This window comes from Puma concolor, chromosome E1 (assembly GCF_028749965.1).
Source record: "Puma concolor isolate L17-30 chromosome E1, mPumCon1.1.hap2, whole genome shotgun sequence".
Taxonomy (NCBI): domain Eukaryota; kingdom Metazoa; phylum Chordata; class Mammalia; order Carnivora; family Felidae; genus Puma; species Puma concolor.
This window is the reverse complement of record NC_141680.1, coordinates 44791959-44817374: the sequence shown is the minus strand read 5'-3', so window position 1 is coordinate 44817374 and position 25416 is coordinate 44791959. Positions and strand designations below refer to the sequence as shown.

The 25416-nt window shown below is 57.9% G+C and overlaps 1 protein-coding gene and 1 long non-coding RNA gene across 6 annotated transcripts; one reads left to right on the top strand and one right to left on the bottom strand.

Moving 5' to 3' along the window:
- Positions 1-22: 22 nt before the first annotated feature.
- FMNL1 (formin like 1) lies at positions 23-25416 on the bottom strand. 5 transcript variants are annotated; one of them, XM_086687568.1, is made up of 28 exons: positions 25085-25416; positions 16618-16701; positions 14975-15088; positions 14257-14330; positions 13789-13872; positions 13252-13389; positions 12939-12956; positions 11522-11630; positions 10821-10897; positions 10517-10610; positions 9534-9608; positions 9112-9222; positions 7630-7779; positions 7003-7104; positions 6563-6839; positions 6002-6313; positions 5687-5811; positions 4578-4780; positions 3871-4105; positions 3540-3608; positions 2455-2535; positions 2242-2371; positions 1925-2088; positions 1625-1726; positions 1386-1481; positions 983-1103; positions 722-820; positions 23-464 (listed from the first exon to the last, which is right to left on the bottom strand). In XM_086687568.1, exons 1-27 carry the CDS (start codon positions 25211-25213, stop codon positions 729-731), a joined length of 3366 nt encoding a protein of 1121 aa, XP_086543694.1. In that variant the 5' UTR covers positions 25214-25416; the 3' UTR covers positions 23-464; positions 722-728. The 5 variants fall into 5 exon arrangements, with proteins under 5 accessions (XP_086543694.1, XP_086543693.1, XP_086543698.1 ...); XM_086687567.1 differs by lacking the exon at positions 722-820; XM_086687572.1 differs by lacking the exon at positions 12939-12956.
- On the top strand, positions 6832-10169 carry LOC147574398 (uncharacterized). Its single transcript, XR_015244211.1, has 2 exons — positions 6832-7121; positions 8930-10169. It is a non-coding gene; the product is annotated as an uncharacterized LOC147574398 (long non-coding RNA).

Below are 25416 nucleotides of genomic sequence, written 5' to 3'. Positions count from 1 at the left end.
AGGCACAGAGCGGACAAGGATCTTTTGCAAATATCTTTATTAATCTTGTATAAAAATAAGGTCCATGGAGAGTTCCTGGAGCTGGGGGTGGGGCGCGAGGTTGCACTTTATAAGTTACAGGCCAGGCTGCCGCTGAGGCTAAGTATGGCTATTAGGGGAAGAGGGGTGCCGCAAGCAGCATTTGGGGGAGGGGCCGGCGATGCTGCCCCCCGCCCCACGCCCCCGCGCGCCCAACCACTTGAGGTGGGCCCAACGCAGCCGCAGAGGGGGCTGCCCGGCCCAGCCGAGCTGAGGACCACCTTCCTCGAGCCCCAGCTTGCCCCCCTCATCCCCCACTGAGTCCATCTGCTGAAGTAGCAGCTACAGTGAGAGGTCCGAGGTGACCTGCAGGGGGGGTCCCGGGGGGCGCCGGCGAGCACTTCTGCGGCCTGTGTCTGTGCGGATGTAGGGCTGGTTCCGCAGATCTGGCAGCCAAGAGGAGAGACATTTATCTTTCAGAAGTCTGCATGGGGCTAAGACCACAGCTCCAGGGCAGAGGCCTCACCCTTCTAGGGATCCAGGTTGTGTGCATGTAGGAAGGGACCTGTTTATGTTTACCAGACCCCGCTCAAACCTATCCCAGCCATGCATGGCCCAAGGGGAGGACGGCATGACCCAGTCCCCCAAGGCCCCCCAGAGTTGTGGGCAGCCTCTGGGATCAGAGGCCAGGCTACCCAGGTACCTGGGGGCTAGAGAGGAATCTCTTCTCCCAGGCTGGCCTCACAGAGGAGCCTGGATGTCCGCTTGCCGGTGCGGGCCGTGAAAGGCACCGTCTTGAGCACTGAAGGTTGGGAGGCAGGAGGGAGGAGAGAAAGGAAAAAAGAAAAAAGACAGAAAAAGTAGCAAGAGGCAGTAAGGCAGCCAGACCCCTAGGGTGGGGTAGAGGGGGTGGAGGACAGCATTAGATGGACAGAGGACAGGACAGGCCCAGCCAAACCCTCACCTGTGATGATATCTTCAATGGCCCCATCGCGGTCACTCTCATAGATAAGTGGCTCCTTCTGCTGCTTCCGCTTCAGCTCAGAGATGAGGTCCATCTGCTGCCGCCGGGCCTTGGGTGGTGACTGTGGGGGGGACAGGGGGCGTAATGGAAGGTATATAGCTCCAGCTCCAGGATCCCCTCTCCCCAGGCCACGAAATGCTAGAACACGTGTCTTCCTGGTCCTTCCGCAGCACCAACAACCGGCTCGAGCGGAAGGAACCCATTCCCACCCACCCCAGGCTACTGGGGCACCGTGCTCACCTCAGGCAGGGTCTGTTCCCAGAAATGAGAGTATAGAAGAGGGCCAGATCTCTGGGGTGAGGATCACTGCAAGCAAGTGCCAGGCTCAGGCACAGCTACCTACCTTGGATGCTGGGACTTCCCCTCTGCCTGGGGCGTCAGCGCCCGCCTCCTGGGCTGCCGCTTCTTTCTTCCACTGTTCCACCTCCTGCTCAGCTTTCTGAGGGGCCAAAGTGGGTGTCCATGAGGGGGGGGTCCTCGCCCACCCCCAGACAGAAGCATCCCCTCTGCTTTCCACCGCAATGTGGAGGAGCCCCCACAATGCCCTGCAGGGGTCCCAGCCTGCCCACCAGACACACATACCTTGTAGGCCTTGATGAAGCGGCTGAAGAGGGAAAAGAACATGGAGGGGGATGTGGTCTTGGGGTTCTCTCCGAAGTACTCCACCACAGACTCGTAGGCCTCCTGTGGGCACAGCCTGTCAGGCCCACCAGCACGGACCCCTACAGGCTCTGTGCCCCTTTAAGACACCAGCCACTTCATCTCTGCCCCTCCAGGCAGGTGGGCCTTCCTGCCCCATCCCCCACTGCTGTGGCCATGCCCCTCCAGACCTTTCTTCCACAACCCCACAGCCTCCCCACCTCCAGGCCAGCGCTGGCCCACCTGAGCAGTCTTGCTGTCTGCCAGCAGCTTATCCATGATGGGGGAGTTGGTCTTCAGGAACTCCTTGAGCACCGTGCAGTTGTCCTGCCGCACAAACTCTCTCTGGGTCAACTCTAGGCCTCGCTGTAGGGAGCGCACGTCCCCTAGGACACTGTCCAGGGACACTGAGTGGGGGAGGGGGAGCAGTACAGAAGCAGGGAATCAGGCAGCATTCCCGTCTAACTACACCCTGTGGTCCCTTTTCTCTCAACCCGTATCAGTCCCCAGGGCCGAGCCCCTGCCCCCACCCAAGGAGGACAGGGCACCTGCACCCATACCTGAGCCTGCCTTGTCCAGGAAGTGCAGGTCGCTGTGGAAGCCTGTGAGCTGTGGGTACTTCTCAGCAATGACCTTCACCAGGTAGTGCAGCAGCGTCTGCTTGCGGTCAGTCGACTTCATCTCCAGCAGCTGCATGAAGACCTGTTGTAAGCCACAGGCCACCAGCTGTCCCCCATCCCCCATGCCTGGGAACCCCTCCTTGTGCCCCTCACCACATCCAGACTCTGGAGCCGGAAGCCGTAGGCTGCTCCACGCTTACTGCTGTTCATGTAGTTACCAAAGGCCAGGACAATCTGGGAGAGGCAGGGGGGAGAGTTCAGGAGGTTGCCGGGGCTGAGGAAACCCTCCCGAGTATAAGTTGCACAAGAAAATGTGGTGAAAAGCAAGCCCCACACACTCAGCCCCCACCCCTCTCCTGCATGGCCCCTTCAGGTCTAGGACACATGTACATGCTTGTATATATGTCTGACATATGCATATGGCTAACACAATGCATGGCGTACCGTTTTTTTTTTTAAGATTTTTTTTTTTTTTTATTTATTGAGAGAGGGGGAGAGTAAGCCGGGGAGGGGCAGAGAGAGAGAGGGAGAGAGAAATCCCAAGCAGGCTCTGCGTTGTCAGCGAAGAGCCCGAGGCGGGGCTGGAACTCATGAACCATGAGATCATGACCTGAGCCAAAACTAAAAGTCAGACACGTAACCACCTGAGCCACCCAGGTGCCCCTTAAAGACTTTATTTTTAAGTAATCTCTACATCCAATGTAGGGTTTGAACCCACAACTCCCAGAACAAGAGTCACATGCTCAGGGCACCTGACAGGCTCAGTCAGAGAAGCATGTGACTCTTGATCTCAGAGTTGTGAGTTTCAGCCCCATGTTCAGTGTTGAGATTTCTTAAATAAACAACAACAACAACAAAAAAAAGCCACATGCTCAATGGACTGAGCCAGCCAGGTGCCCCTTGGCATACCCAATTTTGTCCTCTGCCATTCCTACCCCAAATGGTGCTGCTGACATCGCCTAGGCTGTAGTATCATGGTCTTTCTACTGGTTCCCTGAGACTCCGCTAGGCAGGCCTGGGTACTATGCTAATCACACAGTAATCCCCAGAGGGGGCTCCGCCCTTAGGCCACCCCTGCCTTAGTTTTGTCTTTCCGTGTATGCGAGCGCTAAGAACATAACTGTTGCATCCCAAGGGTACAGACAGAGCAAGGCCCGGGTCTCCCTCTCACACGACCCAGAACGGGCAAGGAGCCATAGGTGGGCCCCGCTTCCCAGACCCTTGCCCTGGGCTCTCACCTCCAGGATCTGCCGGAGTTTGTCAGAGGACTTGATGGACATTGAGGCTGCAATTATGGCATTCAGTTGCTGGGAGGGGCGGATTGGGGAGGTAAGGTAAGTTGGGGCAGGGTGGGAGGCAAGCCCATGGGAGGCTCAAGTACCCCTAAATGCCGCCCTGGAGGCTAGTAGCTGCCCCCCTCCGCAACCCCAACCCAGAACACAGTGCCCCGCTTGCCCTGCCTGCCCCGCCCCGCCCACACCGCTCTGCCAGTCCTGCCCCACCCCGCCCACACCGCTCTGCCTGCCCCGCCCCGCCCCGCCCACACCGCTCTGCCTGCCCCGCCCACACCGGCATGAGCAGCTGCACAGTATCCGGAAAGTTGCCCAGGAAGGTGAGCGTGGCCATGCGCTCCGGCAGGCGCGGGATGCGGCTGAAGCGTAGCATGAAGCGATCCTCCTCCGACAGCTCCTCCATGGGTCGCTGCTCCCGCTCAAAGCGGGCAATGAGGCTACGCTCATACTCCGTGGGCAGAAAGCGGGTCAGCAACTCCAGGAAGTCCAGGCCAAGGGCCTGTAGGTCGTACCTGGTGAAAGGCGGGGTAGTTATCACTCTATACCCACCAGTTCTTGAGGCAGGACTACGTCCCCCCCTCCATTTCCTTGACTGAATAAATGAACTTCAGTATTCACTATTTGCCAACAGCTTCAGGGACCAAGAGGCAGGTGTCAAGGGAAGTTGGGAGCTGGGAAGCCTGAGGTCCCTATCATAGGTCAGTGGCAGATGCCCAGCTGTAAATGCCGGAGCCTGAGTTCCCATAGCTGGGCAAGGAGGCAGGGAGGAAATGGGAACATCTCAGTCTGGGCGTGGACTCACAGCATAGGCTATTTTCTCAGCCTGAAAATGGGAACAAGGTTCCCAAGCTTACTCCCTGACCAGGGTTAGCATGAAGTTTGATGGGCTCTGTCCCGTAGTTGGGACTCTCTTACTAGGTACTTGATGACCCTGGTTTAGTAGAGGGGCTGGGCTACCTACAATCCCAGAGCAGAAGTACTCACGTCTCGATGGCCTGGCAGATGCGATCAGCCCCCAGGTTGCCCTTGCGCAAGGTGATGGCCAGGTTCTTGGCCCGGTTGGCCTCGATGAGGGTGGCCTTGCTGGGGGCCTTCTGGGCTGCCTTACCCTTGAGGGCACTGAGGTCTAGGCTGGGACCCTGGGACTTAGTCTTGAACTGCTCCTCAAAGTCACTCATGTCTAGCTCCTGAGGGCACAAGGAGAAGAGCTGGGGCTAGGTGGGCTGGGGTCTGATATATTCCTGGCTGAACCATCTAACCAGCCCTGACCACACAACACAACCCACAGAGAAAAAAACCCAGTAACCCAGCTTGACCACAGGCCCTGATGGGGGATACAGGGGAAGTACAGACAGCACTGAGGAGGAAGAGCTGCACCCAATCCAGGGGACCCACACTCCAAGCCATTACAGCCAAAGGAAGAGCTGAATTGGCCAGGGATTAAAAAAAAAAAAAAAAAAAAAAAAAGGTGGGCGGGGGGGGGAGACAGGGAAGGGCATTCAAGGCAGAAGGAACAGCATGAGCAATGGCCTGGAGGCAAGAGAACACATCACTTTTGGAAAACTAAAAGTAGAATTAGAAGGCCTGAAGCCCTGGTTGTCTGTGGGAGTGGTGGGAGAGAAGTTTAAGAGGAGAGTGGACACAAGGGGGCGCCTGAGTAGCTCAGTCAGTTAAGTATCCGACTTCCACTCAGGTCGTGATCTCACAGTTCATGAATTCAAGCCCCACATTGGGCTCTCTGCTGTCAGCGCAGAGCCAGCTTTGGATTTTCTGTCTTCCTCTCTTTCGGCCCCTCCCCCACTCACCCTCTTCTTCCCTCTCAAAAATAAACAAAAATCAAAAGAAAAGAGAAAGAGAGAGAGACCAGACCTGGGGGAAGGGATGTGCCCTCTGCAGGGAGGAAGGGGAAAGCCTCCAGGGGAGTCAGGATACACTGCCTACCCAATATACTAAACCAGTTTAGCTTAACGCCCATCCCTGGGCCTCCATGCCCTCATCTGTACAATGGGGTGGAGGAGATGATCCAGCATGATCCACACAAGCCCCCTCCTCCTCTGGTGCCCACACTGGGAGCAAAGAAGGGCCACACTCACCTGCAGCACCTTCTCATCATTGAGCTCAGTGAAGACGGTGCCTGTGATCTGGCTGGGTTTCAGGGCCACCCAATTTAAGAGTGGCATTCTGAACTTGGTCTGTATGGGTTTCTTGGCCTTTACTCCTGGGACAGGGAGGGAGTGGTGAGCATAAGGAGGTGAGGGTGGGGTGGTTGGCAGGACCCAGGGCCCAAAGTGGCCAGATGGGACAGGCAGAAGGCAACAGGAGGCCCCCAGACAGAGCATCCTGGAGGACACAGGTCTAGGCACGGCACCTCTCTCCATATCACCCCCAGCCCTGGGTGGTCCACTCACCTGGGCCCATCTCTGGGGCATCAGAGAGACCTCCAGGAGGCGGTGGGGGTGGCGGAGGTACCGGCCCATCTGTGCCAGAAGGCAGCGGTGGCGGTGGGGGTGGGGGCAGCAAGTCTCCCTGCAGCGGCGGGGGTGGGGGTGGGGGTGGGGGTGGAGGTGGGGGATCTGAGCTGCCAGGGAGGGGTGAGGCCAGAGGGGGCGCCAAAGGCGCGGCTTCCTGCTGGAAGGGGAGGCCGGGCAGTGGGGGCGGTGGAGGTGGGGGTGCTGCTCCGGCAAGAGGCTCTGGTTCTGCCACAGGTGGGAGATCTGAGCCTAAAGAGAACAGAGAACCAAAGATGGAGGGGAAGGGGTGTCCAGTTCTGGGCCTGGGTGGTCTCGCCAACGCCTCCCTCCCTACGCATGCGCACTGGGCCCACTGTCTACCATCTGGCATCCACCTGAGCCACGCCCACAACCCAAACCTACCTCTTGCAACTGTCCCGGCCCGAGACGTCCCCAGGCCCCCCTTCCAGACACTGGTTCCCCCATGCCCACCCACTCCGGCTTACAGCTCCTGCGCACCTGGGCTGAGTGAGCCGGTGGGCACTCCCGGAGTGGGAGTGGGAGTAGGAGTCGGAGTCGGAGCGTCACTGCCGCTTGGAGTTGCCACAGCGACCGGGAGGATCTCGATGGAGACAGCATCCCCGGGCCCCCGCAGGATACGGATTAACCCCTTCTCTTCCAGCTCCTCCACCTTCAGCTCTAGGGCCGAAGGCCGTGCAGGGACGGGGGTAGGCACTTTCTCAGGCTCGGAAGGACGCCTAGAGGCACCCATGGGGGTCGACTCGCTGAAGCGCTCCTGTGAATCCCGGGAGAAGGGTCAGTGCCCAGCAGCAGGCCTGGCACATAGCCCCCACCCTCTTATTGGGGTAGAGGGAAGTGTCAAGCCTAGAAGCCCCAACGGGTCAGTTCGCGAGAGCCCGGCCTGCCCCCGGCCCGGCCCCCTCCGCCGCCAGCCTCACCCGCAGGGTCTCCAACTCCTTTCGAGCCTGGCTTAGCTGCTTTTCCAGCTCGGCAATCTTGGCCATGGATTCGTTCTCCGCGTCCCGAAGCCTTTCTGTCAGCTGTGGCACAGCACATGGTGAGCTCCCACCCGCCACTGGGCACTGGTACCGCCGGTGAGGGGGCGGCAGCAGGCATGCCTGCCTGAAGGGCTGGGGGAGGCTTCCGGATGTGCTGGCGGGTGGGCTGAGCCTGGCACTTGAACCCAAGTAGGTAAGGCACTGAGGGCACTAAAGTTCTCTCAGGAGGAGAAACCAGGGCACCACTGAGGAAGGAGGTGAGTGGAGAAGAGATTGGGCTAGGAGGGGCCCCAGGCACCTAGTTCCGCCCAAGCCAGGATGTGGGCTCTGAGCACAGGGAGAGGAGGGGCCTGCCTCCTGCAGAGGTCCCACAGCGCAGGAACCCAGCGAACGCTCACTGAGAAAGACACCCAAGATGTGGATTCAGGTCAAAGTCTGGAACCAGGCAGACAGCCACGGCCCACCCCCAGCCCACCCCCTGTTTGGGTTTGAGGCCCAGGGCCTGATGCGAATGTGAAGCCCTGGGGGCCTACGATGTGCTGAGCCAAGTTCAGGAACACCTCCCACCTGGGCCACCTGCTCCTGCAGCTCCTCCATGTGCTCCAGCACAGCATTCTTGGTCTCCGTGTCCTCCAGCAGCGCACCCACATCAAAAACATTGTCCAAGTATGCTTGGATCTGTACCTGCAGCTTGTCACTCTCGGTGAGCCGAAGCCTCTGTCCCCCAGACAGAAGGAGCAGGGTGAGGCCCAATGTGAGGGGTCTCTCAGAACGGCCCATCACCGCTAGAGCCCAGGGGAAGGGGCTTGAGCCCCAGCCTGCTTTTTCTTTTTTATTGAGATATAATTCACATACCATAAAATTCACTACTTTAAAGCATATAATTCAATAGCTTCTAGTATATTCACAGGGTTGTGCAACCATCACGGGTGTCTAATTCCAGAACATTTCTATCACCCCCAAAAGAACCCCTGTACCTGTTAGCAGTCAGTCCCTATTCTCTCCTCTCCCGATCCCAACTGGCAACCGCCAATCTATCTTCTGCCTCTGTGGACATACCTATTCCGGACAGTCATGTAAAGGAATCGTACAGTATTTGGGCTTTGGTGACTTGGCGTATTTCGCTTAGCGTAATGCTTTCAAGGTTCATCCGTGTGATAGCATGTATCAGTAATTTATTCCTTTTTACGGCTGAATAATATTCCATTGCATGGATATATCACCCCAGCCTGCTCTGCACCTTTTGTTAATCCTGGCTTTTTAAAAATCCAATCCCAGGGGATTGGCTCCCAGGGGAGCCTGGGTGGCTCAGTTGGTTAAGTGTCCAGCCCTTCATTTCAGCTCAGGTTATGATCTCATGATCATTGTCAGCCCGTCGTCAGGCTCTGAGGTGACAGCACGGGATTCTCTCTCTCCCTCTCTGGCTCTCGCCCTCACGTGTGCGTGTATGCGCGCTCTCTCTCTGTCTTTCAAAATAAATAACAAAAAATGATAAAAATCCAATCCCAAAGTCCCCACTTCTCCAAGCAGCCTCTGAAAGGAATCAGGAAAAGCCGTGCCTTCTCTGCACAGGCTGAACCCGAAAGCACCAAGCCCCTCTGCCTAACCCTTCCCGGGGCAAGGAACTCCTCCTTGACCTGGACCCATCCAGCATGAGCCAGATCCCAATACGGCCCAGTACCTCTGTGCTCTCCATTATGTGCCTGTCTGAGGCTGATCCTCCCAGAGCCAGACCCAGGGCCACCTAGAGCCCTACCGGTGACTGCAACAATAGCTCCATGGACTGTGTGCCTATCAGGTGGCAGAAAACGTTCTGCCTCATTCTATGTAGAGTCATTATCATCTTTATAACTCTCCTGTTTTACAGGTGGCAAAGCTGAGACTCAGAGAGAAGAGACCTATCCAAAGTCACATGGGCTTGGAAGTGACAGAGTCAGGATTTGAACCCGGATCTGCCTGACCTCAACGCCCATGCTGCTAACCGCAGAGCCATACTCTGCAGTTGGCAACTGGTTGAGTCCCAGAGGGGAGGGAGGATGTAGGGCTCACCTCCAAGTACAAGTCCAAGCCCAGGTGGGTGAACTCGTATTGCAGGAAGACACGGAAGTTCATGTTCTCCACAGAGTGTACCACGATGTTGATGAATTGCATGCAGGCCACCTGGGGAGTAGGGAACAGGAGCACGTCGGTCTGTGATCCTCTGGGTGGGGGAGCTCAGTGCCTTCCATCACCACCCCCCATTTATTCCCAAGTCTCTCTCCTTTTCCCCATTTCTCACTCTGCTAACCCAGCTTTGTCCCTCCCCGTATTTTCCCCCTACATGCCGCATCCCCTCCTTCCAGCTTCCCCTCCCCACCAACCTCTCAATCCTCATACTTTGCAGCAGCAGAGCCCAGATCCCAGATGCCCAGGGCCCCTGACTGCCCCTCACACTGAGGGTGGTTGGGCCCAGCCTGGTGTCCCGAGCTCACCATGAAGTCGATGTTGCTGTCTTCTTTCTGGAAATATTCCATTAGCTTCTCAAAGCGGTGCTGCTCCCCACACACCTGGGTGGGGAGAATGGCTGTCATTAGGGCCCCAGCAACACACCTCCTAAGCCTTTTTCCAGCTGCCACCCTTGTGCTTCTACGGGTTCCTCCCACATTAAATCCAAGTCAGGCCGTGTCACTCTTCTGCTCAAAAACCTCTCCTCCCTCTCCATTTCCCCCAGCCCTCTCTGTTTACTCTACTCTGGCCACACTGGGGTCCTGGCACATTCCCACCTCAGGGCCTTTGCACCTGCTCTTCCATCTGCCTGGTTGCTCTTACTCGAGGCTGCCACCACACCAAGTCTCTCACAGCTTTGCTCAAACTTCACCATCTCGATGAGGCTCCCCTGACCACCCTGCAACCCATTCCTCCTGTCCCTCCAGCATCCCTGACTTTTTCCTCAGAGCATTTATCATTTTCTAACACATTAGGTAATTTGCTCATTTATTATACTGTTTATGATGTCTTCCCCTGCCTTCTTTGTTTCTTTTGTTCATGGATGGGCCCCAAGAGCCCACTCTGTGCCTGACACATAGTAGGCACTCAGGAAATATTCATTAAAGGAATGAATGACCATATCCCACCTTATGCATCATATTGTCCTGCACCTACTTCGCCAGAATCAGAGAGGTGTATGTATGCAACTCTGAGGTGTGTGGATCAAGCCCAGTTTGGACCTGGCAAGGCTGAGGGTCCAAGGTTCAGCAGATCCCCTGTTCAGCTGTCCCTGTTGCCCTAGGCAGCACCCCAACATGACCTGGCCTTTCCCTTCCCTTTAAAGCCTCCCCATCCCAGATCGTCCCCACCCTGTGTTCCCCGAATGCCCACCCAGCACTCCCAGCTGCCCCCAGCAGAGGCCACAGCTGCTAGCAACAGTCAGTGCTAGAGAACAAAGACATTGGCGGGGGGGGGGGGTGGTTCATACCTCCTTGAAATTGTCAAAGGCTGCAAGGATGATGTCGTGTCCTCCTCGCACCAGGCACACAGCCGCCAGCAGCTCCAGCACCAGAGCCTTGGTTCTGGGGAGAGAAGGAGCAGTCTATCCCTTAAAGGCAGGCCCCACAGCAAGGGTGGATGTGGACCTGGCTGGGGGAGGGCAGGGGAGTTGATAGGTGAGTAGGAGTGGAAGGAGCCTGGACGGGAGTCCTGAGAACTGAGGAACAGCGCAGGCAAGGGGCTGGTGGCAGGAGAATCCAGATGTGGAGAAATGTTAGGGGCCTAGACCTCACCTGGGGTTCTTGTTGTTGAGGCTCAGAGCAATCTCATTGACACAGGCTGGGTGGGTCATGACAAGGCTGAAGCCAGACTAGGGAGAGAGAAAACGTTAGCTCCTCCAGGCAGACCCCCAGAACTGACAGCACTGTCCTGTCCAGCACCTCAAGCACTGTCGGTGCCATTACATTCTGGTTTCTAACTGCCCTCAAGCTTAGGAAGTTTTTGATATCCAGCCATAGCCTGTTCTGTGCTGCCAAAGCCTGGCTCCTCTTTGTAAATGACTCTGTCTGTGCAAAAGCCAGTGTTAGGACTCAGCACTGTGGACACAGAGAGCCCTCAAAGGCGTGCTAAGCAAAGGAGGACTGGCCTCACCAGCCACTCCTCCAAACAAAGTAATCCTGAGCTGCTCTCCCCGAGGGCCCTGTGTCCAGCCTTCCTTGGTGGGTGTGCCTGGGTCCCCACATGAGACATATCCATGCCCCCAGTCATGTCCAGATTACTCTAGAGGACCTCACTAGGAGGGGGCAGACATCTGGGCTTCCTCTCAAGACCTGATCAGCCTCAAGACCCCCAACAGCCCCCATCCACAGGGTTCTCCAGTGGGCAACAGGGTCGGGGGACCATTGGTCCCTGCACCCCAGCAGCTCAGGCAACCCCCGGTGAGGACAGGCCCAGCTTCCTGGGTCCCCCAGTGCCCTCGTGCTCACTGACCAACCTGGTAGTTCATGATGGCACGCAAGCACATGATACAGACATGGACATCATCCTTCTGGCTAACAATGCGAGAATTCCGCAGGGCCTTCCTGCTGTGGGCTGGGGTCAGCCTGGTGGGGTAGGGAAGAGGCAGCAGGGGTCAGCGTCCTACACCCAGCCTCCCACCCCCACCACCCACCACCACTCAGAAGGCACGTCTGGAACATTAGGCCACTGATTCCCATCCACCCAACCAAAGAGGTCAGCTGAGGGCAGGAAGGCTTCCTTGGCCCCTAGGCTGGGGCCTGGCATGCTGCAAGGGGGTAAGGAGGAGGCCAGGAAAGCAAAGACCCTTAACAGCAACTTGGCATCAGAAAGGATTGCTGTGTTGTGCGGGTGGACAGCCCAAAGAGGGAAAACAGCCAAAGCTTGGAAATCCACAAGGTGGCGCTCACAGCCTCATGGGCTCATTCATCTTCCATCTTGAAAGGTCAACCCTGAATTCACACCGTCTTGGTCCAAATCCCAGCTCACCACTTACGAGACTAGTTAATCACCCTGTGCCTCAGTTTCTTCATTTGTAAAATAGGAATGGTAATAATAGTACCTTCCTGATAGGGTTTTGGGGACTATGAAATGAGCTCAGAACAGTGCCTGATACATAGTTAAGTGCTGTACCAGTGTCCTTCATAATTCTTTGCTTAAAAGTATGTGATTTTTTTTTCATTGCTGCAGATCCACCAATTATGACTTCCACATCAGTTCCTCTTGACAATTCTATCACATTTCCAATAACCCTGGGAAGCCCCACCTCCTCCCTCCGTCTGCTACCTTGCCCTTCTTCCGTCACTGCTCTAATATGTCTGAGTCTTTGCTCATGCTGTTCCTTCCACCTGGAATGCCCCTCCCTGTCCCCACCACTGCCTATAAAGCCCGAATCCATCTGTGAGACATAGTTCCAGTGGTATCATTCTAGGAAACCTTCCTGATGCTCCGGGAAGTAGCCACCTCCCTTCTCAGAGCTCCCAGCCACACCTCCAGGATAGCCTGTCATACACTGTCGCCTTCTAGACCAAGGACTCCCAAGAGCAGGGTGATCTGTTTCCTGAGTACCTGCCACCATAGGACATGCTAAAAATATATTTGTTGAATGAATGAATGAATGAATGAATGAGCAAACAAAAAAACATATTGTGAGAGTTTGAAAGGCTTAATATGAAGTTGGTCCCCTAGACCAAAGTGGGAAGATTGGAAGCCAGGAGTCCACATGAGGCTCCAGGGCTGACTCCTTCCCTCTCCCTGCCTCTCAGCTGGATGTCCGATGTTAGGTGGGGTGGCCTATCCACAGCAGATGAACTCAGGGGTGTCAGCTGAACACCCCACCCCACCCCACCCAGGGAGCCAACCAGGCATGCACCTGCCCCCAGGTGGCTACGTACCGGGGAGAAGGGGGGCACCTGGAGGCCGCACAGGAAAGAAGAGGGGGTTAGATGGATACAAGGGAGGGTCTCACTGACCCAGAAACACCCTACTTATCCCAGACCACCCAGACTCCAGTTTCTAAGTGCCCATCCCTAGAAGGCTTCTTAACACACCCATCTCCCAAACCCCGCTTGAGGCCCTTACTGTGATCCCCAATGCCAGGCTGTCCCTTCCACCACCCCCAAGGGCCAGGGGCAGGGCTGGCCGGGTACAGAAGTCCAGGGGTGAATTCTCTATTCTCCCTGCCACCCTGCAATGGGACGCACATACTTGATGGTCAGGTGGCGACTCTTGGGCTGAGGAGGCAAGGCCGAGGGTGGACCCTTGCTGAGATCTTCCACCGACTGCTCCAGGGGCTTGCTCTTCTCTGAGCTGGGGACCCCGTTGTCTGTGCTCTCCATGTCATACCTGCAGGGATTAGAGCGGAGCTGGAGGCCAACACTGCAGAAGCACTTAAGAGAGGGGTGGGGGAAACTGAGGGGACAGATGAATGTGCAGGAGAAATTAGAGGCTGGGAGGTAGAGGCTGTGTTCTCAGCACTGTGCTGGGCAGACTAGGGGACAAGGGAATGGTGGAACAGAAGAGGAAGCCACCCAAGTCCCAGCTGGCCACCCCAGGCCGCGTCCCTCCATATCCATGCAGGCCCTTAGGAAGGGGTACCGCCCACCGTGCAGGGTGTGGTTTGTGTAAACCCAGGGTGGACTCAGTCTGCACTGCTTAGACGTGGCCCAAGGAGTGGATGAGGTGCAGGGAAGCAGGGATCAGGGCTCTGAGGAGCAGCATGAGGACTGGAGCAGGGGGGCTTACGTGACAGAGCACTGGGCAAAGGCCAGGTACTCGAGGAGCACATCCAGGCCGCGGTTCTCCTCGTTGAGGAATTCTTCCACCCACCTGCAGGGCACAGGGCTCCCTGAGTTCCAGCCAGGAGGGAGGTCCTGCCCAGAGTGGGCACAGAACAGGCACAGCCAGGGCTCCAGCGCGGCTTCCCCCGTCCCCAGGAAGACACCAACCAGCCCAACCTCAGAAGACCCAGTGATGCTAGGAGATGCTAGGGGGCTCAGGTAGGACCCATGGCCCAGCCATGCCTCGAGGGATGACCAGAGAGGAGGCCGGGAACCTGTCCTGGACACCCAACCCAGAAGTGGCCTACAGGCACAGCCTACGCAGGGGTGGGGGGACAAGGGGGACAGGGGAATAGCAAGGGGAAGCCCCAGGGGCTGTCTGGAGGCAGAGCTCTCCCTGGCCCCCAAGCAGGAAATCTGAGCCCTCGCTCACCCAATGTGGTTTGTCCTCAGGGAGATCTCCAGCTCCCGCAGCACCTGCGTGGACTCCTGAACTCGCCTCTTAAACTGGGGGCCAAGGACAGGAAAGTCTGGTGGGTGACGTCTGGGCTTCCCACAGGCCCACTGAGCCCCAAGGTAGCAAGTCAGCAGCCCCCGCCCTCCCCCTACCACTGGCCTTTCACGTTCAGCCTCCCCCACCACCCCCACAAACCTGCCCAGCAGAATAAGCATTCTCAGGCTACTCCTGGCCCCATACACAGGCCCACAGGGTGCACGCTCATTCCTCCACACACAGACATGTGGCATGCTTGCGCACGCGCACACACACACACACAGCCATAGGGTACGCACACATTCAAATATGGATACCCTGGCTGTACACACACACATACTCATCCACATACAAGCACCCTGGGTACACAGATATAAGACACCCATACATCTGCATACAGACACATGGGGCGCACACACACACACTGCACAAATACGCACAAGTGGACCCACAAGTGATGTAAACATATGCAGAATATGCAGAGGAACGTGGAAAAAGTACATGCCCGCAGCCCTCCCAGTCCCCTAAAATATGCACACTCATTCATACGCGTGCCCACACAAGCCCACCAAAAAGTTTACACACACAGTTATTCTAGCTGCCCAGAGCTTGGAAGGTGCAGGGGGGAAGGGACAGAGAAAAAGGGGGAGACATATACCCCCAGGTTAGACATCCAGTCCGCTGCTACCTTTCGGCCGACCCCACCGGTTTCCAGGTAGCTCTTCAGCTTCTGGATATAGGCTGTGGGAGGGTTCTTGACTTGAAACCGCTCCTGGGGAGACGGAACAGGATGTACAGGGAGCCAGCCAGAGCCACCCCGGGGCAAATGACCAGCCCTTGCCCCAGAATCCCATTCTCAGCTCTGACCCCAGGTCCCAGGCTATCTTAGGACCCCTCTGAAATACCAAAGATGTCACCAAACAACCCACCAGGTCATTAAAAGACCCCGGTCCCAGACCTAGCCTTCACTCCTCACTATGGCCTCACAAGCCACAGCCCTAGCACAGCGCCCCCCCCCCCCACTCCACCCCCACCAGTGGAGTTTGGAGGGGTCATTTCTGCCGCACAACCCACCACGCTGGGGGTGGGGAGGAGGACTCAGACCTGCCAGTAGGTGGGACCTTCCCAGGCCCTGCCCTCCCTGGGAGTCCAGGGAGGAAGAACGCTCTGAGGGCCCCTTCCCCACGGCTCCTCCCCAGCTGTCCCATTGACCTGTGCTGGTAGGTGTCTGTGTGTGCTTATCTCCAGTGCTCAACAAAGCAACTCCTAACTCCCCTGCCCCACCCAGGGCTCCAACAGCCACTCACACAAAGAAGCAGGGGCCACATCAGAGGCCCCCTACCCAGAGGAGCTCCCATCCTTCCCAGCCCAGATCCTTTAGGACTCCCGCTTTTCCCAGGCCCTTGAGCCCCCAGCCTGAGATACCAGGCCAAGTGGCAGAGACCTCCACAGCAGCCTGAGAGCCTCTAGAAGCAGCTCCCCATCCTCCCCACACGGCCCAGCCTTTACCCCCCAGACTCCCGCACAGCCTGCTCATCCCATTCCGGTCCATTAGCAGGAGCCAAAGGCCCAGCCCTGGCTCCCAGGGGAGGCTCCCTGCTCCCCAACTCCCCACCCCCAGCCTCCTTCCCTCACTGAATCACTGCAGCAGCCAGGCCCCACCCTGGCTTAGCAGTGGGAGAGGGGTCTTCCCTGCTACCCCGGAGAGCGGCCCTGGAAGCTGGAGAGGCAGGGGCAGCCAGTGAGCCATGAAGATGGCAACCCCAGGTGCCTGGCTGAGCACCAGAAGCCAGGAGTTCTATTTCTTGCTCAGCCACTTGGGAACTGGTTACCTTTGGGTTGTTGCTTGGTTGACTGCAGCTCCTCCGGGCCCAAGGGAAAGAAGGACAGGGATCCTGCCCCTTCCTCCCCACCTCCCATGGGGTCAAAGATGCCCAACCCTGGGGTTGCCCCCCTATCTTCCACAGCCCAGAGCTGGAGGGTCAACAGATGCTGCTCCGGAAAGCTCAGCAAGGAGGTGGGTGATAGCAAGGAGGTGATGAGCCCCTGCCAGCACTTCATAGGGCAGACCCAGCCCAGCTAGGGACTCATAAGGTCCCCGGGAAGGCCCATGTTCAAGGGAGGGTGGTTGTAGAGTCTTGAAGACACCCCCAGCACCCTCTGCAGATGCGACACAGGCCTCTGGGCAGAGTCTTGGCCCGATGGGCAGCATGGCAGTGCCCCCTCTCCTGCCAGCACCCCCCCTCCCCCCCAGCCAGCCAGGGCAGGGCATCCTGAGGCCAGAAGGGGCCTGGTACCCACCTGGTCACAAATGAGCTCCCACTTCTTCTCATTGTCATACTGGCTCAGCAGCTGCACCTTGTCCGGGGGCAAGTTCATGCAGTTCTGGAGAGGGGAAGGACAAGATAATGACCCTGAGCCTGGGATCCCGATGCAAGGGGCAAGGGAGCACAGGCATTTTCAGGGAAGCCACCAAGGGCAGCTCCCTAGCAGATCTGTCATACGCATGAATCCCTGTCACCCCAGGAGATAAGTAGCATTAGCCGATGAGAAAACCGAGGCCCAAAGATACAACACCTTGCCCTAGGCCCCAAAGCTAGAAAGTGACACTGGGATTTGACTCTGAGTCGGCCTGGCTCCAGGGCCCGGGCTCCGTCTTCCACACACCCCCTCCCTGGCACGTCTCCCCCGGTGGTGAGAGCGTGGGTTCTCAGCCTGACTTCCTGGGACCTTGGGCATTTTTTGACTCACTTCCCCACATGCAATAAGGGGGAAAGTCAACTCTTCTTCCATTTGAGTGGGAAGCTAACAGGGGACCCAGTTCCAGCCGGGCCCAAGTGTGGCCAGTCTTGGACTCTGCCCCACCCCGTGTGCCAGCCGACACCATCCAGACTGTATGCAGTCCTGGCCCAGGGCACCAGTGTCTCACAAACAGCAGAAAACCTCTCACAAGGATGGCAACAGCGGTCTCCTCCTTAGCCCTGTCCAGCCCCCTCCCTCCTCATCACTTCTGGAAGGAGGACATGGGGACGGGCCAAGGGAGCTACGGTCAGACAGGCAGGGAATTCCTAGCAGGTGCATCACGGCTACAGGGCACAGGGGAATTCCTGGGGAAGGTCACCCAGACATAGGAACTGGAGACAGCAGCCAGCATGCTGGGTCTGTGGTGCCGGTGGCCCAGGCTGGGACTCCCCTCAGGAGCTAAGAAAGGTCAGCATTGCTCTGCCCGATCCTCCAGTCACAGACGTGCCTGTCAAGCTCCTCCCTCACAGGGCAAGTATAGGGTCTTGCCTGGTGCTGCCTTCACTAGGGGTTCCCTGGCCCCCCCGAACTTGGCATGTCTTCCTAACAGACCCAGAAGATGATGCCAGTTTACCCCAATTCACTGAACCCCAGGTTTAAAGAAGGTCTACTATGTGTCAGGCCCCAAAAGATAGTTCTTGCCCTCAAGGAGCCCCATCTCTGCTGGGGAGGTGGGAGTCCCCAGGAATCCCCAGCGCAGAGTCAAAAGGCCCCCGTCACCAGCTCTGGTGGCTCAGACTATACGTCCTCAGTCACATGGCCCTGAGAGGAGGCCACAGCTGGAGCAAAGAGAGGGCCACACCCACCCGGGGCTCCTCAGCCAGCTTCCTCTCTGGGGTGCTGGGCTTCATTCTGGGGCTCTGGCCAGAACTCACCCCTCCAAAAAAAATCACTGCCTTAGGTCAGCCCCAGACAACAGGAAACTGGGTGCTCTCAGCCCCCATTGCTCAAGCTTTCCGGCTGAGGCCCCACTTGAGAGGTGAAGCTGCCTATCCCCCAGGCCCCCCAGGCCGGCTGGGGATGGGGATACGTCATTCTTCTCCCCATTGCAAAAGCGAGCCCCTGGATTGAGGAAACCACTGCTGTCTCATCTGCTGCCTTTCCCCAACCCACCAACAGCCAGTATAGCCCCCGCCACTACAGGAGACACTGCCTGGGAAGGGCCCCTGGAGCTGAGGCAAGGGCCCCTGTGACCATTCTCTCTCTCTGCCTTTCTTTCTCCTTGGTCTCTCCAGATCCTGATCACAGAGATCCAGGGTGGGGCAGGGCAGAGGAAAGCCAAGGCTGAGGGGGAAGGAGGGAGCAGGAAGGCAGGCAATGCAAAGAAACTGGAACAGTGGCCAACCCAGAGAAGGGAGGTGGTGGCAGGGAAGGGGGACGAGGAGGAATGCGGCGACGGCTGAGCCCCAGCACCTGAGCCTTACAGGGGACAGCCGCTTCCCAACACGGGTCTTTCCAGGCCCTCGCCCACTCCAGGGACCTGTTTGGTTCCTGGAATGGCCCCAGTGGCACTTCTAGAGTCAGCGACCAGTCATAGTCAAAATAGTGACCCCAACAAATGTGGGCGCCAGCTCTGCCCGGATGCTCACCCTGCCCGGCACCGCTCTGAGCCCTCCACGAGGGTGACGTCCTCACCACCACACACCCTCATCCCCATCTCACAGGTGCAAGTACAGATTAGTTTAGTGACCTGCCCAAGGTTACAAAACCAGAGAGTGGGGAGCGGGGCTGGCTTTGAGCCCAGAGCTGACTCTGAAGCAGCGCCCTGGCCCACTCCCCGCGGGGGGCAGCCCCATGGTTATTACTGGGGAGGAAAAGGCCTCTGCTGTGGGGTACACCTGTCCCGGCAGTGGTGGAGGGCACAGCACCCCTTGTCCCCTTCCCCACCTGGGCGTGCTCAAGCCCCCGAGGCTACGTGCCAGCCTGCCAGACGGGCTAAATTTAGGCTCGGAAATCAGAAATAGCTCTGACAGCGCTGAGCACTAATTAGCAGCTGTTCCTCGGCTGTGCCCACCGAGGAGACGGTACCCTAAGGAGCAAGAGAGGAACCAGAGGGTGCCACTGACTCGGGGTGGAGGGAAGGCGTCCTGGAACACGGCAACAGACCCCAGACCCGGGGCCCTCAGCAAGGAGGCAGCACCATGGGAGAGAAGTAGATGAGGCTGGCTGACACCGCTCGAAAGGGACAGGCAAGGACACGGAGGTCCAGGGGTGGGGAGGAGGGACACTTGCCTCCCGTAAGGGGACATGGGGAGAGGAAGCTGTGAGGCAGAAGAACCCACACGATCCTGGAGAGCCAGGCCCTGGGCTCACCTAGCCCAACAACTTCTCCGTCTCCTTGAGCCTCAGCTTCCTGCTCCATAAAATGGGCGCGCTTCCCTTCTGCCTCCCAGCTCCCAGAGTTCCCAGGAATACCCAGTGAGAAGCTGGGTTTTGATGTAATAATACTCTGCAGTGACACACGCTGTTAAGAGGCGTTTCACAGACTGGGGGCTGGGGGAGGAATCCATTGAAGACCCCAAGGAGAGGGATGGTGTGGTGAGCAGAAGTTTGTGAAAACATCCAGATAAAACAGACCTGTCTCCAGTGCTTGGCCAACAATGAACTGACCCTTCAGCTCCCCTCTCCTTGCTGCCCTTAATGCTTTGGCTCCAGGAAGAGACAGGTAAGATCCATCTTTGAAGGTGTGGCCAAGAAAAGGAGCTGATTCCCCAGTCTTTCCACTAGAATGTGTAGACATCATTCTCCCTCCCTGCCTCGACCTCTCCAGGTGCCAGAGGGGCCCTCAGCCTCGCTCACCCAAGACCAGCCCCTTGCAAGCTTCTGCCGTACTCCTTCAACAACGCCCCTCCCCCCTCCCGCCACCGCTGACATCTGGAGAGGTGTCCCTGGTGACTGAAGGGGTTCTGTCTGCGTCTGGACACAACCACACCCTCCCGTTTCACTTTCAGTTTGAACTGAGACTGTCCCAACCCACCTGCCCACCCTCTCCTCATGACGTGTGGCCCTTTGAGTCCCAGAATGCCCTTGAACTTGGGTACCAAGCCCAGTCTCAGACCAGCCCCACAGAGGCTCCACAGCCTGATGGGCCCAGAAGCCAGGAAGTGTCTCCATCCGCCACCTCTACATGGTCTTGGCCTTTGTCTTAGAGCTCTTAGCGCATCTCCAAAGGCAATCAATCCACGTTTCAAAGTTCCAGTAGGTAGATTTTCTGGGGCTATTAGAGACAATCCCTGACTTAGAGGAGGGCTCTGGGTGACTAGTCCCAGGATTAGGTGCTGAGAGTCCCAAAAAGCTCATGGCCACTCCCGTCAGGGTTGAAGGGTCCCCATGGCAGGGACAAGGGCAAGCCAGGTGGGAGCCAGGACAGCAGGCACTGCCCATACAATCCAGGCTAGTAGGAGAATTACAGCAACAATAATAATGATAAATATTCCCCAAACATCCCATTCCGTGCTAAGTGCCATTCTAGGTGCTTTATATCTACTGACTCATTGAAACCTCAAAAAAGAAGCTGACACAATAAATGCTATTGTGATCCCCATTTCACAAATGGGAAACTGAGGCACGGAGCGATTAAGTCATCTGTCTGAGGTGACCTAGCTGGCAAGCTGGTAAGAAGACTGTGTTTCCTTGGAAGAAAGAGCACTGAAGGTGGTGAGAAATGTGGGTCCCGGACCCCCAGGGGTCTTCTGCAGACAGACTGGCCCCAGTCCCCCTGTCTGAGGAACCAGGAACAGCCAGCCCCATTTCCTGCCACCCAGCACCCTACGCTTCCTGTTGTTGCCCACACTGAGCTCTTACTCACTGGGGAACCCCCCCCCTCCCAGCACACCGTCTCTCAGAGGGAAGTGGAGGCCTCCCCACCCCCTCCCCATGTGCACACAGCTACCGTTAGCACCACCACTGCCCCACCCTCCAGGAGAGGTGGGCCCTCCCTCTCGTGGTTTCCGGCCACCAGGCAAGTTTTCGGTCTAGGCCCTGCTGTGGCTGCCCTGCATGATGGCAGCCAAGGGCAGCCTGGCCTGTGATGGCTAAAGTTGGAAACCTTGGTTGGTCTTGGTAACGGAGGTGGGTAGAGGGGAAAGGCACAGGCTAGAAGGGCCTAGGAGGCCTCCAATATGAAGAGGACTCTATCCACTCCAATGTCGTTCCCTTCCTCACAGCGGGGGAGAGTTTCTGGAGCACTCGCCCGCCCTGTGTCAGGCACACTCTCGGCAATCCTTCAACGACCCTAGGAGGCCAGCATATACTACTGGTATTCTCTTTCTACACGTGGGGAAAACTGAAGTTCAGAGAGGTTAAGTAACTTGCTCAAGGTCATCCAGGTAGGAAGCGGCAAAGACAAAACCCACCCCCTGACTTAATGACCCCGAAGCTCAGGAAGCTATTCTGCCCTTCCCTTGAGCAACCCCGGCCCCTCCCAGAGGCGGGGAGGTCGGAGCCACCTTCCAGGGTTCCATGTCCTCAGGAAAAATGCAGAGGTAGCCCCCAGGGCAGCCCCATCTGCTCCTGCCCATCTCACCCAGCTCTTTGCCAACTGGCCCCAGATGTCCCTGTGAATCATGCCTACCACATCCCTGGGTTTCCAGGGTCGACATGTGCCAGCCCCGCCTGCTAAGAATGTCGCCCCACAGCCCCTATCCGGCCCGATATCTGCCCACATGGCCACAGCCCCATTGGGATCCTCCATGTGAGACACCCCAGAGATGAAAGGTACAGCCCCCCTGTAGCTTCCCGTTCCCAAACTTCATCTGCCTCACTCCAGAGAAGGGAGCTGGCCAACAAAATGGAGACAGAATGGATTCTACTCCTGCTCCTCAGGGAAGAGGTCCAGCTGAAAGCAGGATTCCCAGGGTCCACATGCTGCTGGAGGCTGTCCTGACCTCCCCACACAGCCTCACCAAATGTCCACATCCCTAGGCACTTGCTAAGGGCAGCCCAGGGTGCTAGGCCCCATCAGGCAAACTCCTCTCCAAACGGTTCAGTCTCCGTGTGGATCAGCATCACTCTCGGCCTCAAGCACAACATCCCGGGCACCTTCCCTTGGTCCCTTGGCCCCAAGGTTACAGGCTCCTCTCTGACCAGACAGATCAGCGGTATCCAATGCCTGGCCATAAGCACAGAACTTCTGGACAGCCTGGAAAGAGTACCTTGCCAACCCAAACCCTGATCCTTACAGGGGAAGGTCTGCAAGGAAGACATGAGCCTTGGGCATGGCCTAAGAGAGGCAAGAGCTTGATGTCTGGCCAGCTGGTTTTCCCACCATTCCAGCAGGCCCATGTCGCTGGGCAGCCATCGCTCCTCCGCTGTTGCTAAGGCAGCAGCAAGAAACCCTGGCCAACCTGCTCTTTCTCCCCACCCTCATTTTAAGCAGGGGCACCTCTTGCTCACAGCCTCCTTAGAAAAGTAGCCCCCCAACACCCTTGCATGGGAGAAAGGCCACTGTGGGGAAAGGGAGAGCAAGCTTCATCTCCTATCTGGCCATAAGCCTTGGTGGAGGCGCCCTTCACCCACAAATGGGTCCCGCATCCAAGAGCCAAGGAGTGGTTTGGGGTTGCAGGATCCTACCCACCAGGTCCACCAGGGACCAAAGGGTTTTGTTTAAGCGAAAGGAAGAGGTTCCCTGGGGCTATGTGACTATATCCGAAGGGGAGGGCGATGCTTTTCCCATCAAGACTCAGGGATCCCTGGGGGTGGTGGGTTCATCACTCTGGGCAGTCTGAGCCTCTTTCTCCTCTTACACATTCACTAAGGACCAGACTCAGCTCCGGCCATGGAGGCAGTGCTCTGATGGAGGCGCACCCTGCATGACCCGTTGCCAGGCCTGTGGGTTTAGCCAAATACTTGGCCCAGGCAGCTGCAGGCAGCGGCCAAGGCTATCACCCCAGGGCGGGGCTCATGCCCTTGTTGGTGGGGAGTGAGGGGAGCCAGGTTCTTAGCCAAGTGACCTTGGGTTGGGTGAGTTCTGCCCACAGAAGACAAGGGACAGGCTGCTCCTTCCCCAGAAAGAAGGCCAAGTATAAACACACTGGGGTTCCTGGGAGCCGGGATGGGAAGTTGAGCCCCATTGGGTGCTGCTGCCCTAGATTTCTACCCAGCTACCGCTGCCTTCTCCATGAAGACACCCTCTAAGACCCATCCCTGGGCCTCCGCCCTCCACACCCTGGTACTCAGGGACTCCCAATGGCATTTAGCATCAGGCTCAGGCCAATCAGAGCGAAGGCCAAAACACAAGCAGGGCACTCAGGAACTACACATGCATCAGAGCCTCACCATTTGACTTTTGGATTTCCCAGTGGTCTGAATTATTCACACAGCTCCTCCCCATTAGCGTGTACACGTATGATAGAGACCGCACCTCACCCTGACAGCCTGTCCCACCCCTGTCCACAGACACACACTTGGGGGGAAAGAGAGACCCATATCCCCCCCCCTCACAAAGCTGGCAGGGGTCCAGGGATCCACCACCAACTCAGGCTCCCCAGATGGTCCCCCAGAGACTGTCTCTCTTCATTCTGCCCCCTCCCCCATCTGCTCAGCTCAGCTGAGCTTTGCGCAGGCCATGGGTTTGAGGAAGGGAGAGCAGGTGGAGAGATGGGGGAAACAGGGCCTAGCCTGGTGTGAGGTGTCCCTCAGAGTCCCTCCCTCTCCCCTAATCAAGCAAGGTGTCTTCGCAAGGATAGACCAGACCCCGCCCCACCCCATAGCTCCCCCAGACCCCACTTAGCCTTCCTGCTGGGAGGGGGCAGCCAAGATTTCCAGGAACTATCATGAAGGGCCATACAGAGGATCTGGTAAGTACGGCCTAATAACAGGCCAAGGGAGGGGAAATGATGTCAAGGAGGTGGAGGGGACAAAGAATTGAGTGCTGCCACAAGCCAGCATTGCTCTATTGCCCGCACCTCTCTTGCTGCCCCCCCCCCCTCCAGACCTGCAGTGCCAGCCTGCTTAGACTGAGAAGTGCCCCCTGGGAAAAAGCACAGCATGGCCTCATTCGCCTGTCACCCAGAGTCCAGCAAGGGAGCTGACAGCAGACAGGCCACCAGGCAATTAGAGAAAGGAGCCTGGGACAGGGCTGAGACAGGGAGAGGGAAGTGAGAATGAGTGGCCCTTCCCCCTCCCTACTTCTGCCTTGCACCAGGTCTTAGGGAGCCCTGATTTTGCTCTGGAGCCCCTCCCCAAACACATCCTGACTGTCTCCAGGCTCAGCCAGAGCTGATGGCTTCCTCCCCAGTGACCTAGTCTCCAAGCCCCCCAATTCCTCCAGCAGGTGATAGTGGGGAAGGTGGGGAGGGGGGGGGATGCTTCCAGACTTTTTGTACCACCCCAAGCCAGAGTGACCAACCCATCCTGACCCCGCCCGCCCTTCCTACCCTTAATCCCCTCAGTGGGCTGGAGGAAATGCCCAAGATAAGGACCCACAGGCAATCTCTCCTGGACATGCAGGGGGTGAGAGATACAGACACCTCCTCTGCGTGATCTGAGGACTCAGCTCCCAGCAGCCCAGGCACCAACAAATCAGGACCAAACACCTGAACTCGGTCTCCAGCCCCCAGGACATTAAAATGTCACCCTTCCATCTTTGGCCCTAAGAAAAAGCAGATGTACCACGACCCTCGCCTGGTGGCCGGGTCTGCGTGCAGAGCGGAAGGGGACGCCCCAGGACCCCCCTTGCGTGCTAGGCTCCCAACTTCCTCGCAGGACATTTCTGTTTAGACCTTTAGACCCAGGAGCGCTGGGGTAGGGGGTGTCCTGGGGAGGCAGACTGGGCGACTGCAGAAGAAAGTTTTGGGGGGAGAGTGCTAAGTCACTCTGAAAGAAGCCACTGTCACTCCCACCCCCTGTAGGGGCCAGCCACTGGGCCGGGGATCTCCAAGCGGTACCTGAGCCCCCGGGGGCGGGGACGCGTGCCGAACCCCAGCCGCCCCCCGCCCGCGCCCAGAGAGCGACAGATCACACTCACCAGAACCCTGTTAAACCTCTCCTCCAGCTCCCGGGCCGCGGGCATCGGCTGCTTGGGCGCCGCGGGCTGCTTGGGGGACGGCGCGGCGGGGCCCGCGGGCTGCTCCGCGCTGCCTGCCGCGTTGCCCATGGTGGTCCCCACCCAGTCGGCCAGGCGCCTCCAGCCTCGGAAATCCAGCTTTCCGGGGAACCGGGGACGAGGCTCCCGGCCTGGGGGGCGAGCAGGGCAGAGGCTGGCGGCGGCGGCGGCGCGGCTCGGCTCCGCGGCGCTCGGCTCAGCTGCGCGCAAGGGCCGGGGCGCGGCGTCCCATCGGGGCGGCCCCGTCCGAGGAG